Source organism: Elephantulus edwardii, unplaced genomic scaffold, assembly GCF_000299155.1.
Source record: "Elephantulus edwardii isolate Elephantulus edwardi_28Jun2011 unplaced genomic scaffold, EleEdw1.0 scaffold00127, whole genome shotgun sequence".
In the NCBI taxonomy this organism is placed as follows: Eukaryota; Metazoa; Chordata; class Mammalia; order Macroscelidea; family Macroscelididae; genus Elephantulus; species Elephantulus edwardii.
The window spans coordinates 7563372-7578366 of NW_006399877.1; the positions used below are offsets into that span (position 1 = coordinate 7563372).

The window sequence follows — 14995 nt, forward strand, 5'->3', positions numbered from 1 at the left end:
CCCACCCAGGGGGACATGCCTCGCAAAGGTGGGACAGGCGGGCTCCATTCACCTTGACTCCCACCCAGCGGGACACGCCTTGCACCCAGAGGTTCCCACGCCTCCCCTCCTTTGATGACAAGGCGAGTCCTTCGTCTCACAGCATCAGTCACGAACGCCAGCGCCTTTATGGCTCTGTCCCAAATCCAAATGATGACTCCTTCTGTTCGTCATGCACACAAACCTTTGTTGAGGGCCATTATCCACTGGGCCCTGTAATTACAAAGATAGTACACCTCCCGCTGCCTCGAGTCTGGGCGAGAAGGGAGTCACATAAACACGGCACGCTGAGAAAGTTTATTGTTATTCTTTTCATGTTTCTGCCTGACTGTAAAAACAGTGCACATGTAAAGATCATAAACTTTTTAAAAATCTAAAAGCTGTCCCTCAGACATAGTCCTTATTAATGGTTCGTTATATGGAGTTTTGGTGGCCTAGTGACAAGAAGCCACGCGTCAATCCCAAAGGTACACAGTTCAAATTCAACTACTCCAAGGGAGAAGGACGGGAAATCTCCGTGCGATTTACTGCCTCTGAAAACCCACAGCAGAGTCAGCTATGCCTCAGTCCCAATATGACAGCACACAAAAACAACCACAGTTTGCTATAAAACCCTTCACTATGCAATAAGGGAGCTCTGGTGGCCTAGCGGTAAGGAGCTGTGTTACCAACACAAAGGCACACAGTTTGAATCCACCAGCTGCTCTGTGGCAGTTGATGTTGTTAGGTCTACTGAGTCTACAACTCCCAGCAGCATTAGGAGCTGATCTGAACCGCCCTGTCCTGTACCATCCTCACCATCTCCGATAAACTCCAGCCCCTGGTATAGTCACTGAGGCGGTCCGTCTTGGTGGTGGTCTTCTTTCTCTGACCCTCCACCTTTCCCTGCAGCTGTCCTTTCCAAGGACTGGTCCCTCCTCACAACAGGCCCAAAGCATGTAAGATGAAGTGTCACCCTCCTCGACTCCAAGGTGCACGCTGGCTGCCCTTCCTCCAAGACAGACTTGCATGTTCTCTTGGTGTCCGTGGTCTTCTTCAACACCACAATTCAAAGGCATCGAAAAAGATGGGTAACCTCCTCCCATGAGATGTATTGCCTCTGAAAATCCACTGGAGGGTCAGCTTTGAGTCAGTTATGACTCCACATCACATAAAAAGTAGTTGTTGTTGTTGTTATGTGCTGTTGAGTCGTTTGCGACTCATAGCGACCCTATGTACAACAGCCCTAAACCCTGCTCTATCCTGTGCCAATCGCACTGTCTCTGACACACCCATCCCGATTACCCCGGTCACTGAATCAATCCACCTCATAGAGGGCCTTCCCCTCCTGCGCTGTCCCTCTACTCTACCCAGCATTATGTCCCTCTCCAAAGACCTGTCTGAGAAGCCAGACTGCATGAAGAATGTGGCATTAGGACTAGAGGAGACCTTGGTGGACAATTGCTGGAATCTGTCTGTAAACAGCATCTCTGCAGAAAGACGCCTCCTGATTAGGGTCCTGGGCAGGACAGGCTAGCTCACCAAGGACAATGGTCTGTGGACGGCCTTCACAAGAAAGCAAAAATCCCACCAGGAGGTCTGGTTCCTGCCTGGAGTTATGGGAGGTCCCAACAGCTCATATCCAGCAAGGAATTCCTATAAATATGAGACACTTACCAAACAATCTACGCACATTATTCATTTGATCCTTTCTAGAAGATACCCCGTCTTCCAGGTGAGGAAGCTGAGGTTACACAGTAACAAAGTAACTGGCTCCTGAACTTGTTCTCTACAGCTCAGGTGGATAAGAGGTTGGAGAACCAGCCACATCCCACCTTCTGCAGGTGTGCTCTGTGCAGGTGATGACAGCAGCACCCCGGCAGAAGGACCTCTAGAAATGTTTAAGGACCATAGGGGTGCATGAAGACTGAGAAACCCAGGACTGTGGGACAGTAGACGGGAGAGACCCTCTCAACTCCTGACCACTGTCTGCAGAGCAGAGATGTCCTCATCCACCCCACTGTCCACTGGATACCACACAGGTGCAGAAGTGGACATAGCTGTTGGAGCAACACAGCTGTGGTTTGGGGTGGAGAAGAACTCTCTGGAAAAGTCTGGATCCAGAGTTGGCACTGCACCCCAAACCCATGTGAATCCAAAACCAGGCTTGGATATTTCACCATTCAATTTTCATTTCTAGATTACGTGGGCACACACACAGGTACGCCATCATTCTCTCATTTTCCTATAACTGTCTCCACTGTTGCTCTGCCCCAGGGGTTAATGAGACAATTCAGCGGTGAGCAAGCTCCAGGTCCCCAGATGACACGCACAAGGGCAAAGAGGCACCTACCTTGGCTTCGAAGAAGACCTTGGCACCCCTGACGCCCTGCTGGGCAACGTTAATCTCCGAGAGTTTGGCCAGCGCCATCAGCCCGCTGTCTGCCTCCAGCTTGCCGGCACGCGCCTTGTGGAATATGAGCAGGAACTGTGTGGACAAGAGGGAGGCTGAGTCAGAGAACGAGAGAACATTCTGGACCCAGTGCAGGCCCACCATCAACAGGGGAAAGGACAATAATGATCCAGTAGCCCAGGCTCTCCCACACTGTCAGCCAAAACACGGCCAAACGTCAACCAAGACACGGCCAAACAGGCACCCTCCTTCTTAGGTGGCGAGAGTATAAATGGATTCAGTCTTTTGGGGCATTTTGGAAATAAGGGTCATGACTAGCCGCTGCAAAGCTGGTTCTCAAGTGACAAAAAACATTAAGCAATTACACAACAATGAATGAATATTTTTTGTGCAACAATGAATGAATGAAAATCCAACTTTTCTGTAAACTTTCATTAAAATCATAATTTAAAAAAAGAATTAAGCAATATATCTTGAAAAGCAAGAAAGTGCCAACAACCTAGTTTACTGCCTTGAGAGAAAGATCAAATAGAGATAGCTATTTTTTAATGAAATAATTTTACAGTTTCCACTTTTGGGTTCATGTGTGCCCCACTTTCACATTTGAGTTTACATTTCTTACTGCTTTTGAAGAGATCTGTATAGAACCTGCTGTTTTAAACACTTAACTGCATGTCACCTGCCTTTAAATATTTAATCTCTAAAACTCAATCCTGTGAAGCTGATCATTAATCTCATTTTTCTCAAAATGGTTAGTCAGTAATCCTCTCATCATTTATTCAATAATCCATCCTGTCCCTCCAGATTAAAAATGTGAGCGAAAAAATTGTTGAAGCCAACTTGTACTGAGGCTTCCAAAGACTGAAGGTTTAAATAAAAAATAGAACAAACTTTTGGCAGAACCCCCATTTTCCTCACTCCCCTCAAGGTCATGTCTTTATCTGGTTCTCTTGTTGAAAGAATTTTTACAAAGTTAAATTGTGCAGGATTCCGGGTTTCATGGGGTTTTCCATGACTCACACCTGAGACAGTGCTGACCCCAACAGCAGCCAGAAAGAACAAGACCCCTTGAATTCATATTCAAGGTACAACCACGGTGCTCTGGTGGTCTAGTGGCAAGAAGCTGTGCTGCAATCTCAAAGGCATGCAGTTCAAATTCCCCAGATGCCCAGCTGGAGAAAGGAGAGGCAATCTCTTCCTGTGCCAGTTAGATCCAACTCAAACAGTACATAACAAGATAAGAAAAAATAAATTCAAGGTACACTTTGCCAGTCCGCCAAGAATTTCAGGGTTTTTCTGCTGACAATTCTCTCTCCTGAAATAGGACTCCCCCTGAGGGAAAGGGCAGCAGTTACAGCATCGCACCAAACAAGAACCTCACAGTCATTCAGTCTGTTCTGACTCAGCAGACCTCTGTCACGTCTCTGAGGCTGTAAATACTAACAGGAGGCAACTGCTCATCTTTCTGCCACAGAGCGGCTGGTGGAGTTGCGCCGTGAACAGCCAGGGCATTAACACTACCAGGCCATGCTCTTAAACGACTTTCCAAATTCCAACTGGGTACTTCTCACTGCCACATCTTATAATTCCTAGAACAAAGTGTGTTTCATTCAAGCACAAATCTCAACCATGGCAGCAAGCAGAGTCCAAAACACTTGACTAACAAGGCTTTACCTTCCTGGATTTTGGGGCTTTACCTTCCTGGATTTTGGGGTGGTGGTGTCCTATGTTGCCAATCAGCACCCAAGGGGTAAGGTAAGATACTCAAGCTCTCTGAGCTCTGAGGAGGGTGCTGTCCGCTCAGCCACGTTTATCCGCCTGCAGCTTCTAACTCCCTCACTAGAGGCCAGCAAAGACTCAGCGAGCACAGGCAGCGGCAGACTGCTGCAGAGGGGATACTGGCAGGAGAGAATCCTCGGCCAAGTAGGCCATGAGGTCCTGCAGAGTAAGACTGAGGCCAAAGACCTAGCCAGGCTATTCCTGGGAAAGGGAACATCATCCTTGGAAAGACTGAAGGTCAGCGAAGGAGAGGAGGACCTCCCCCACAAGCTGGACTGACACTGACCTCAGCAGTGGGCTCCAGTGGGTCAGAGATGATGAGGACGGCACCGGGGAGGGCAGGGCTCAGGTCACCCGCTCATGACGTCTCACTAGACTCGATGGTCCCTACCAACAATAAGCCACCAGGCACTTCATGGGAGAAGGACGGGCAATCTCTTCCCGTGTGATTTACTGACTCAGAAAGCCCACGGGAGGGTCACCCATGGGTTGGTTCCTACTCGACAGTAAACAACTTCATGAATTGATGCCTTTGAATCGCGGTGTTGGCAGAGGACCGAAAATACTATAAACTAAAAAAAAAAAAAAAAAATAAAAAATCCCAAAGCAAATCTGTCCTGGAAGAAATGCAGCCCAGGTGCTCCTTAGAGGCAAGGACGAGGGGACTGCATCTCACATGTTGTCAGGAGAGGGCGTCCCCGGGGAGTCATCATGTGGGGGAAGGCAGAGGTTCGTTCAGCGAAGGAGACAAACGGACATGGTGAGTGTAACAATGGGCTGAAGACGGTACAGGAACAGACACACGCTGATCTATGTCACAGGGTTCCTACGAGTCAGAGTTAACTCAATGGCGCCTAACAACAACAACAACATCCTGGTCAATGTGCTACATTCCTAAGGGAAAGGTCAGTGCTTTGAATCCACCAGCTGCTCCTTGGGAGAAAGATGGGCAGTTTCCTCCTGAACAGATTTACAGCCTCGGGAACACAATGAAGATAGGTTATGGCAGCGGGGGAACGTTCTTGTATCACAAACTCTCCAGACAGAGATGTCAGCAGTAAAGACTTTGTGCAGCAGCGAGCCTCGAGGGGAGGGAAGGTATAGAAGTCCCCACCCCTCAACTCCGAGAACTGCAGCCTTTGAACTGTGGTGTCCGTGAGAATCCTGAATACCAGGAACCGTCAGATGATCAAGAAATCTGTCCCGGAGGAAGCACAGCCAGTATGTTTCTTGGAAATGAGACGGTGAAACTTGGCCTCACACACTTGGGGTACATGATCAGGAGAGACCAGTTCTGGGAGGAGAACGTCATGCTTGGGAAAGTGGAGTGTTATTGAAAAAGAAGCAGCCCCAACAGTTACAACAACAGGCTCAAGGGCAGAGGTCGTGAGGACGGCGCAGGACCAGGCAGCGTCCCTGTCGTACACAGGGACTCCATGAATTACTCCCGGGCACCTTACCCTACCCATCCTTCAAAGTGTTTCATTGCTAGAAGGTTCCAACCTCACGATTCCTCTCTCTCGGGTAAACCCAGAACAAGGAGCCCCTCTTTACCAGCTGGTTCAGATTTCTTATACTAGGAGCAGAAAAGCAAAGAATTCTACCTGTTAAAAATTATTCAAGGAGCTCTGGTAGCCTAGTGGCAAGAAGCTGCACTGCAATCCTGAAGGTACGTGGTTCAAATCCACCAGATGCTCTGTTGGAGAAGGAAGGGCAAATTCCTCCTGTGCCTGTTGGATCCAGTTCAACAGCACACCAAATTAGAAATAATAAATATTTTTTAAAAAAAGAAAACAGGGAGTAAAGTGTAACAATGAATTACTGGAAACCCTAAGTCTCTGTAAACTTTCATTAATTAAAATTTTTTTAAAAAAAGGAAATGATTCAAGGTATTCCTCACAAGACTTCTCAAGAGTGGTTCTTCCCGGACCCTTTGATGGTACGGACCCAAGACTTGAGGCGCACCTCCACCAGCTCAGAAGATGACCAACAGTGGCCCTGTCATCAACCACGGGTCCCCCTGCACCAGCCCATGTAAGAAGAAAAAGTTCCGAAATCCACCTCCATCTGAAATGGCCAGCCGCCCACAAAGGCGGCCAGGCTCTGGCCCTCAGTATTACTACAATCACTAACCGCGGCTCCAGGACACCTTCTCCCACTGCCCAGCCACTCGGCCTTGTTTGTCTTCCTATTTATAGTCCACAAAGGCTGATATGTTGGGGAGAATTGGAACACGTCCTAGCTGTGACTAGGAGGGGAGGGGGTAGGGAGTTGAGAACAGAGACACAGAGAAAGAACAAAGAGAAAGTGTTGTCCGTGACATGCTAGAAAACGCTTCTGTTAATTTTAGGAAATTTTTAACTTCACGGCTCTGGCTAGTTACAGACACTTCTCCTCTATGACTTGGAACTTTCTGATTGCCCATGACAAAAAGTAATGTGGTGGCCTAAGGAGAAGGAAGCAATCGTTATATCATGTACCAAAGATTGGACGGTGGGAGGCAGAGGCCTCAAGAGGCCTGGTGCGGGGGCAGCAAAGCTTTTGGGAACACAGGAAGAGCATGGTGGCCCCGTGAGTGACCTTCTCAGGAACCCACCACGTGCCGAGTCAATCACAGTATTTCAGAACCAATGTCAAATTTCCAGAGTAGGAGATTCCCCTGGCCCAGTCTGACGAGGGGTCCCAGGAGCCCTGGTAGAACAGTACATACTAGGCTGCTAATTGAAAGGTCGGTGGTTTGAATCCACCTGTTGCTTTGTGGGAGGAAAAAGGGGAAGTAGTTTCCTCCATAAAGAAATCTCAGAAACCCAATGCCGGGTCGCTGAGGCGGTGCTGACTCGAAGGTGGTGTATCCAGTGTGGGTTGGCTAGGCCTGAGTTGGCCAGGGGCCCATTCAGGATCCATCAAGCATGGCTAGCACAAGCTGACCTCCAGGACTCACTCTGAGGAGGGTGGGTGGGGGGCGTGAAGGGGCCCACAGCTCCCAGCAGAGGTGCTCTCCTGTAAGCCCACCACGTGACCCTCGTCCACCACCTGTAACCAAAATAATGGACCGGGTAGAGACCAGGACAGACGAGGGTATGAAGGCTTCAGGCTAGACCCTTCATCTGCCAAGGACAGTGCAAGCCCTCACTGGCCTCAAGTCTCTCAGCCTTGTGATGGGTCCTTGTGGACACCCAACTACAACAGCAGCAACAACCTTCTGTACCAAGCGCTTCTATCGAGGTGTGGTGAGTTAATCCAAAGAGAAGGAAGAAACATCCACTGAGCACTGAGGCGAAATACCAAGAACTGAGGAAAGAAATAACGACTCTGTCTAGCTACCTCAAGCCTTCAAGGATGGCGCGTATGACCCAGTTCTAACCAATTGTGGTACTCTGAATGCAATGATGGGTCCAGGAGGTGCACAAGTGATCACATAGAACCAATCAGAGGCCTTCTCCTAAGAATAATATGAAATCCAGAATAAGGAATCCCTCTATCCTGGGATTTGGAAGCAGGAGTGGCATCCAATTCCTAAACAACATGCCTCTGGAAACTCTATGAACTTTGATAAATGTCGATAGTTACAGAGAGAGGGACTTCAAGCCTTTCGTTCATAGGATCGCTATGAGTCGTGCTCTACTCAGAGGCAATAACAACAACAACAACTATGCTGGGGTAGGTAGGACTGCGGACCTGGGCAACGTGACCCTAAGGGCTACAGGCAGCCATCTGGGCAGGTCCTGGGGCAGCCTTCTAGGTAGAAGGAGAAGATGAAGCAGACAGAATAAAAGCCCCACGGACTTTTCATTTTCTTCAGCTTCAATTTGAACTAGTATGTGAGAGCTGGACAATGAATAAGGAGGATGCAAAAAGAACTGACACTTTCAAATTACAGTGTCGGCAAAGAACTATGGTGTTGGCTTGGAAAGTGAAGCGTCAGTGAAGGAGTGGATTACAGTGGCTGTAACAAACAGGGCTGAACCCCAGCAGAGAGGGTGGGGATGCCTCGGATTGGGCAGCGTCTGCGCTGCAGTACAGGTGTCATTGCACGTCAGAACCAGTTCTCGTCACTTAACAACAAAAAAACCACCACTGGGGCATCCAGGTTGGAAAGGACCAATGCCCTGCAGGACGTGTGAACAACACAGGGGAAGCAAACGAGAAGCGAGGGAACCAGCGGGGATGCAAAGAAGAATGTGGTATGGCGTGAGACCAGGCAAGTGTCCACGCTCTGGCCCTGTGGCTCTCTACCAGGAGAACCCAGAGAATTTCCGGAAGGTGATTCCCCAGGCGGGCATTCTGTGATCTGCCGTCTCCTTATCTGCCCGCTCAGGAGGGAGAAGGGATGGTCTGGAGTGCTTCCGTGGGAAGCATGTCAAGAGTGAGGACCACTCGGCTTTCGTCCCTGCTGGGAAGGTCCTGGTGGCTGGCAGGTTAACTGGAGAGACCCCACTGCACCCCCAGAAAAGCATAAATGGCTTCACCTCGCTTGGATGAAGGCCTGTACTTAGCCAAACCACACCAAACCCCTGCTTCCTAGTTAGTCCTCACAACAACACTGACAACAATTCATATTTTGTTGTTATTGTTGTTGTTAGGTGCCATTTGGTCCACTGTGACTCAGAGTTGTACATCAGATCTGAACCTTGCCCTGTGTGTCATGCCAAACTGCGATCCACGATCCTCCTTAAAGATGTTTTGCAAAACAATTATGGGATATCATCTCACTCCAGTAAGAAGAGCAAAATTTAACAAACAGCAAACAACAAACGCTGATGAGGTTGTGGAGAAACTGGAACCCTTATTCACTGTTGGTGGGAGTGTAAAATGGTACAACCACTCTGGAAGACTGTATGGCGCTTTCTCAAAAAGTTGCAAAAAGAAATATCATTTGACCCAGAAATTCCACTACTGGGAGTAAACCCCAGAGACCATAACTGACATCCAAACAGATATTTGCACACCCATGTTTATCACAGCTTTGTTCACAATATCAAGGAGTTGGAAACAACCTAAGTGCCCATCAACAGATGAACGGATAGAGAAGCTGTGGTATATTCACACAATGGAATACTATGCTGCCTTGAAAAGGAACTCATGCGATATTATACAAAATGGGTGACCCTGGAGGACATTATGCTGAGTGAAATATCTCAGTCGCAAAAGGACAAATACTGCATAGTGCCACTGTTGTAAAGTGGGACTGACATTGGAGTTGGGGCAAAACTAAGAGAAGATAAATAATGTATACTGCATTGAAACAGATGCGGGAAGAACTATTTAGGAGGAATATATGATTAGGTATTATTGTATTTAACTAGAATTTTTAAGATAGAATTTTGGGGACTGGCTTTTGACAGAGAACTTTGAAAACATAGTAGCACTTGTTTCACTTTGAGTAAAAGATAATAAAAAAAAAGATGTTTTGGTTTTGTTAAAGCAGAGTCAAGGGTTAAATATCCGATGGGTCAGAGCATCACACCCACGGGGGGGGGGGGAGCCCCAGCAGGTGCACAGTTACCTCTCTGAAGCTGAGTTTGCCGTCAAAGTCCTCATCCACCTCCCTGATCATGCCCTTGAGTCCCAGGTGGGTCTGAGGGGCCCCCAGCTTCTCCATCATCAGCTTCAGTTCCATCAGGTCGATGTAGCCATCCTGCCCGGCGTCGTACCTGCAGGGTGAGAAGAAGGGCACAGGTGAGGGGTGGCCAAAACCCAGGACTCGCGACGCTGTCCTCCCAGGCACGTTTCCTTAGGGCTCATTTACTGAAGACTTGTTGGAGTCCGGCTTGTAATGCCACTGGTCACCTCATGGGGGAAGGCATCTCTCCTCAGAGGTGTTTATCTGGATGTGGTACTACGCAGAGTAGATCTGGTTGGACACTTTTGTCTTCAGGTCTCTGATGGTCCCAAGATTCTCACGGATGAAACCCATACTCTATGCCCCTCAGCTTCAGAGAGTCCAGGGCGCCGCCGTCCCCCAAAACAAGCCACACCAGGCCCCCCACCACACCCCGAAGAGGAAGGCAGCCCCGCTGGAACCCTCTCCTGTCCTTTGCACCTTGGACTCTCCCTGGACCCAGGCGATGGACCACATCCCAGAGGCCCTGCCCCTCAAGCATGGACACCTAACTTGAACACCAAAGCAGGTTCCTCATTCTCCATTTCTTCCTCCTCTCTCTCAACAACACTCTCCAATGCTGGAAACCAACACCACCACCCACCACCCAAGAAATGTAGCCTTTGGATAAGGAATGAGCTAGTGTGGGCTGATGGTGTTCAGAGCCAGGGGTCAGGAAGCCCTGCCTGGGGGTTCTTTTCCAGCCATGAGCTGGCCTCATGCCTTTCCTCCCACCCAGATGACCACTCCCTCCGTGGCCTGCCCGGTCTCCCAGAGCTCTGTCAGCACCCAGTGTCTGGGCGCACCATGGGGGCTGCCTCTTTTATCTGGAAGGATTACACCCAAGGGGCCCTGAGACCCCTGGAAGGCAGTGTGAATTCTGAGGAGCCCGTGGGCCAGGACTGGAGGCAAGCACGGCGCTTCTGGGTCCCAGGAGACAGGCAGGCAGAGTGTTCAACCTAAGAAAGACAGCCCTCTGAGTTCCAGCATTATCAAAGGATGCTTTGGAGCATTTCATGGAAGCATGATTCCCATGGGATCAAGAGAAATGACTTGGGTCCCTCCACTGTAGGCAGTAGGCCCCTCTCCTTCATCTCACCAAGCCAGAGCGAGGGCAGCGAGGGCAGCCAGGCCGGCCAGCCGGCTGGGTTCTCCCTGGGAGCCAGCTACCTCTCTGAGGGACAGCCGAGATCTACGCACGAAGTGTGTGAAAACCATATGATTTACCAACTTTCACTCAAACAAAAAATTAATCCATTTTAAAAAAATATCTAATTCAGTGCTTTTCAGAATGTCACGAGGCTGGGCGCGATGTCATTTCTGGACTTTTTTTTTTATCATTCCAAAAGGAATCTGTGCCCACTCCTGACCCTTGGCCACCACAGACTGACTCAGATGCACTCACACTGGACATTTCATATAAATGGACTCATACAGGACATATATAGACTAGGCTAGTTCAGGGGACTGGAAGTAGGTAGTGGTCACCAGGGAGCTGGGGTGTGTGTGACTGCCCACAGGCAGAGTTTCCTGTTTGGGGTGATTAAAAAGAATTAGCATGGATCCAACAGCATTGGTGGGAGGCGGGGATGGGGCATGGATGGCTGGGCAGCATTGTGGATGTGCTTACTGTCCCTGGATGGGGCATTTGAGAATGTCTTAATGTGCTAAAAGTTAACATTATGCATATTTTGCCATTACAAAACACAAAGATTTTAAAAAGCTCTCTTGTGGACAGGAACATAAAGGCATGAATACAGAACAAAGGGTTTGGGATGGTCAATGTGGGGCTGCCCAGTAGGAGGCACTCAGGAGAGGAGTCGGGTCCCTAAATGAGGATAGGGGGTTAGAAGGACTGAGAGGATATGACCCACGCTTGAAAGTGGAGGACTGTTATCAGACACAGGGTTAAGCTTCCCAAAACCTGTGCCCCTCGAGTTGATTCTGGACATGTAATCTTTACAGAAGTCGATGGCCAGCTTTCCGTTCACAGCGCTGCTGGTTGGGTTTGAACTGTCACCTTTGAGGTTAGCCTCTGATCACAAAACACCTGTGCCCCTCCACTTTCCAGGGGCCCTGGAAAACCAGGACTGGGCTAATGACCCAGAAGGACTGCAGCTTAAAGAAGACAAGGGGGGAGGGCGCTCTGGTGGCCTGGTGGCAAGAAGCTGCACTGCAATACCAAAGGTATGTGGTTCAAATCCACCAGATGCTCTGCTAGAGAAGGAGGGGCAATCTCTTCCTGTACCTGCCAGATCAGATTGGATGGTACACACACACAAATAATAAAATAAAAAAGAAGACAAGGAAGGGTTGGCTGGCAAATAGCAGCCCATAGAATCAGACCTGCATTGTCATAAAAGTGTGCATGACAGGCCCACAGGCTGGAGGGGAGGCCTCTGGGACATGGATTCTTGGTCAAAGTAAACAATGCTTTTGTGTGGAACTTTCCAGAGCTTTCCACATGGTAATATGTCTGGATCTTACAGGAGGGAAACAGCACAGAGACTCAGCCAAGCAAGCACACAGCCCTCTGCCTTGATCCGGGTTTTTCCACTGGAGGAGACACAGTCTAACAACCCAGCATTCCAAACAAACACCCTGGAAAGCACTTCTCTCCGTAATTCGGCATTAGAAGGGGTGCCCATCCCGATGACCCCGACCTGAGACCTAACCCACTGCCCTCGTCAGTGCTAACGCTTAGCAGCCCTGGAGGGTAGACCAGGTTCAGAGTTTCCAAAGGCTATAAGTCTATGGAATCTCTCTCCTAGGGAACAGCTGGTGGGTTTGAACAGTTGACCTTTCTGTTGGCAGCCCGGCACTTTAACCACTAGGACCCTTAATGAACGGCCCCTTCTCAAACCGAAACTCGTCACCTAGTTGATTCTGACTCACATGACCCTCCACTGCCCCTACCACTGGTTAACCGAAGACCCTTTGTTGAAATACTTTCATCTGTTGTTCTGCATGCTAGCTGGGCATTCCACAGTGCCACTGTATTCTACAATGTCAGGAGGGTGGTGGCCATCAACGTCACAGCCCACAGACGGGGCAGCTCCCAGGAGCCCTTTCACTGCTCCAGGAAGTTCTCTGGCTAACAGTCGGTGTCGTATCTGCTGGGCAATGCCAACCGTCTCGCCAAAAATGGTCTTCCCCCACCAGACGCTCTGCTGGAGAAGGAGGGGCAATCTCCTGTACCAGTCAGATCCAATTTGACGGTACAGACACACACACACACACACACACAAAATAATAAAATAAAATTAAAAAAAAATTTTTTTAAGTGGTCTTGCCAGCTCTCTCTCTGCTCCTTTTCTGCTGACAGCATGATGTAAGGTTTGACAGCACGCTGTCTTTCAAGGGGACTCCCAGTAGGAAGTACTCAGGAGGGGAGTCAAGCCCCTAAGTGAGGTTGGGGGTAGAAGGAGGGAGAGGATATGACCCACACGTGGAAGTAGAGGGCTATTATTAGTCGTAGTGTTAAGCCTTCCAAAACCTGCTTCCCTGGTAGAAACCGCTTTCCCCCTCTCTTCTTTCTTTTTCACTTTAACTCTTCTGTGTGGTCTGCCTTTCATTATGTCTCTGTCTTAAGAAACATTTTTACTTGTCTTGCTAACAAACAAACAAAAACAAACAAACCCAAAACCAAAACCCAGTAACCTTGGCAGAGATGGGGGAAGACTGACAGAGCGGCCTCTCCCCAGAGCCAGTGCCCTGAATTCAGACTGTGATTGAATAAACCTGTTCATTAAAGAAGACGCGAAAAAAGGTGGCCTTCCCTCTGAGTTTCCTATTTTTCTGCTGCTTTCTGTCTGGGTGGTTCGTTCGGGGCTCTGAAGGCCAGGGCAGAGGCAGAAGGCATCCCCTCAATTTGGGCCTGTCTGTTCTGAATGGTCAGTGTGACAGAGATCCTTAGTCCCTTCCAGTCGCCTGTGGCCTTGGCAATGCCATCATTGACCGTTTCTGAAGACAGAGCCAGAGGGCCAACCTTCAGGGCACATGGCACTGATTTCCCCACTGGCACAGTTCAGGTACATGACTTTGATCTCACTGGGGTTGAACTTGGGCAGCTTGGTGGACATGGCTGGCGTCAGATGAAGCCAGATGTGGGACGACTGAAGAAAGTGGCATCGAGCAGACGGCAAGGCTGGCGACCCTAGCAGGAGGGAGCTGCCCATCTGTTGCCCACGTAGCAACTGGAGGACCTGAATCCACACCCTTGCAGTTAGCAACTGACTGCAGCGGAGGCTGAAACGATGATCTTTCAAACCATTCTGCGCACAAAACATTCTGCAGGTAGGACAGACATTCTACACGCAGGACAGACATTCTGCACGCAGGACCGAGGTGTCAGAGTCAGGTTTAGTGGAGAGGAAAGAGAAGCGAAGGGGTAAGAGAGAAGCTGACAGCCCAAGTGTGAAGAAAGGGCCAGCAGAGAGGCGGCCCCAGGAACAGGAGACAGACTGACCCTGTGGAGGATGGGCAGATAAGGAAAGGTCAGGAAACAAGGCAGGAATCTGTCCTCAGAGAGAAGCACGCTTTCCCAGCTCACCTATGAGAGAGGGGCCCACTTCCCCAGCCCAGCCACCAAGGGCCTGCCACTCAAGGCCACGGGCAGTGCCAGGGGTTTGGAGAGGCTACCCTACTTTTATTTCTCTTCTAGGTAGGCTTCTGATTTGTGGTGTCAGCAAAGAATACTGGGTACACCGTAGACCGCCAAAAAAACAAACAAGTCTGCCTTGGATGATGTGCCGTCAGAGTGGGCCACCGGGGCGAGGCAGGTCAAACTTTTTCTCACATAATTTGAACGTGTTATCAGAAATGACCAGTCCCTGGAGAAGGACATAACACCCAGTAAAATGGACAGTCAGAAAAACAGGAAGGCCCTCAATGAGATGGAGTGACCGTGGCTGCCACAATGGGCTGGGGCACAGAAGCAATTGTGAGGACGGTGCAAGACGGGGCAAGTTCCCATCTGCTGTTCATGGGATTGCTGGGAGTCAGGAACCTTAAACACACAGGATGACACTGTCAAGTGAAAAAGTCAGACACCAGGACAAAGAATTGTACAATCCCGCAGTCACTCACTTGTTGTTGTTATGTGCCGTCGAGTTGCCTGCGACTCATAGCGACCCTATGTACAACAGCCCTAAACTCTGCTCTGTCCTGTGCCAATCGCACTG

General features: G+C 49.4%; 1 protein-coding gene across 1 annotated transcript in view; it reads right to left on the reverse strand.

Moving 5' to 3' along the window:
• Positions 1-14995, reverse strand: part of EFHD1 (EF-hand domain family, member D1) — a 50686-nt gene that overhangs the window by 5309 nt on the left and 30382 nt on the right. The window contains exons 5-6 of the mRNA XM_006893535.1: positions 9717-9864; positions 2372-2506 (exon numbers count right to left, since the gene is read on the reverse strand). Coding sequence (XP_006893597.1) covers positions 2372-2506; positions 9717-9864 — 283 coding nt within the window. The remainder of the gene's footprint in view (positions 1-2371; positions 2507-9716; positions 9865-14995) is intronic.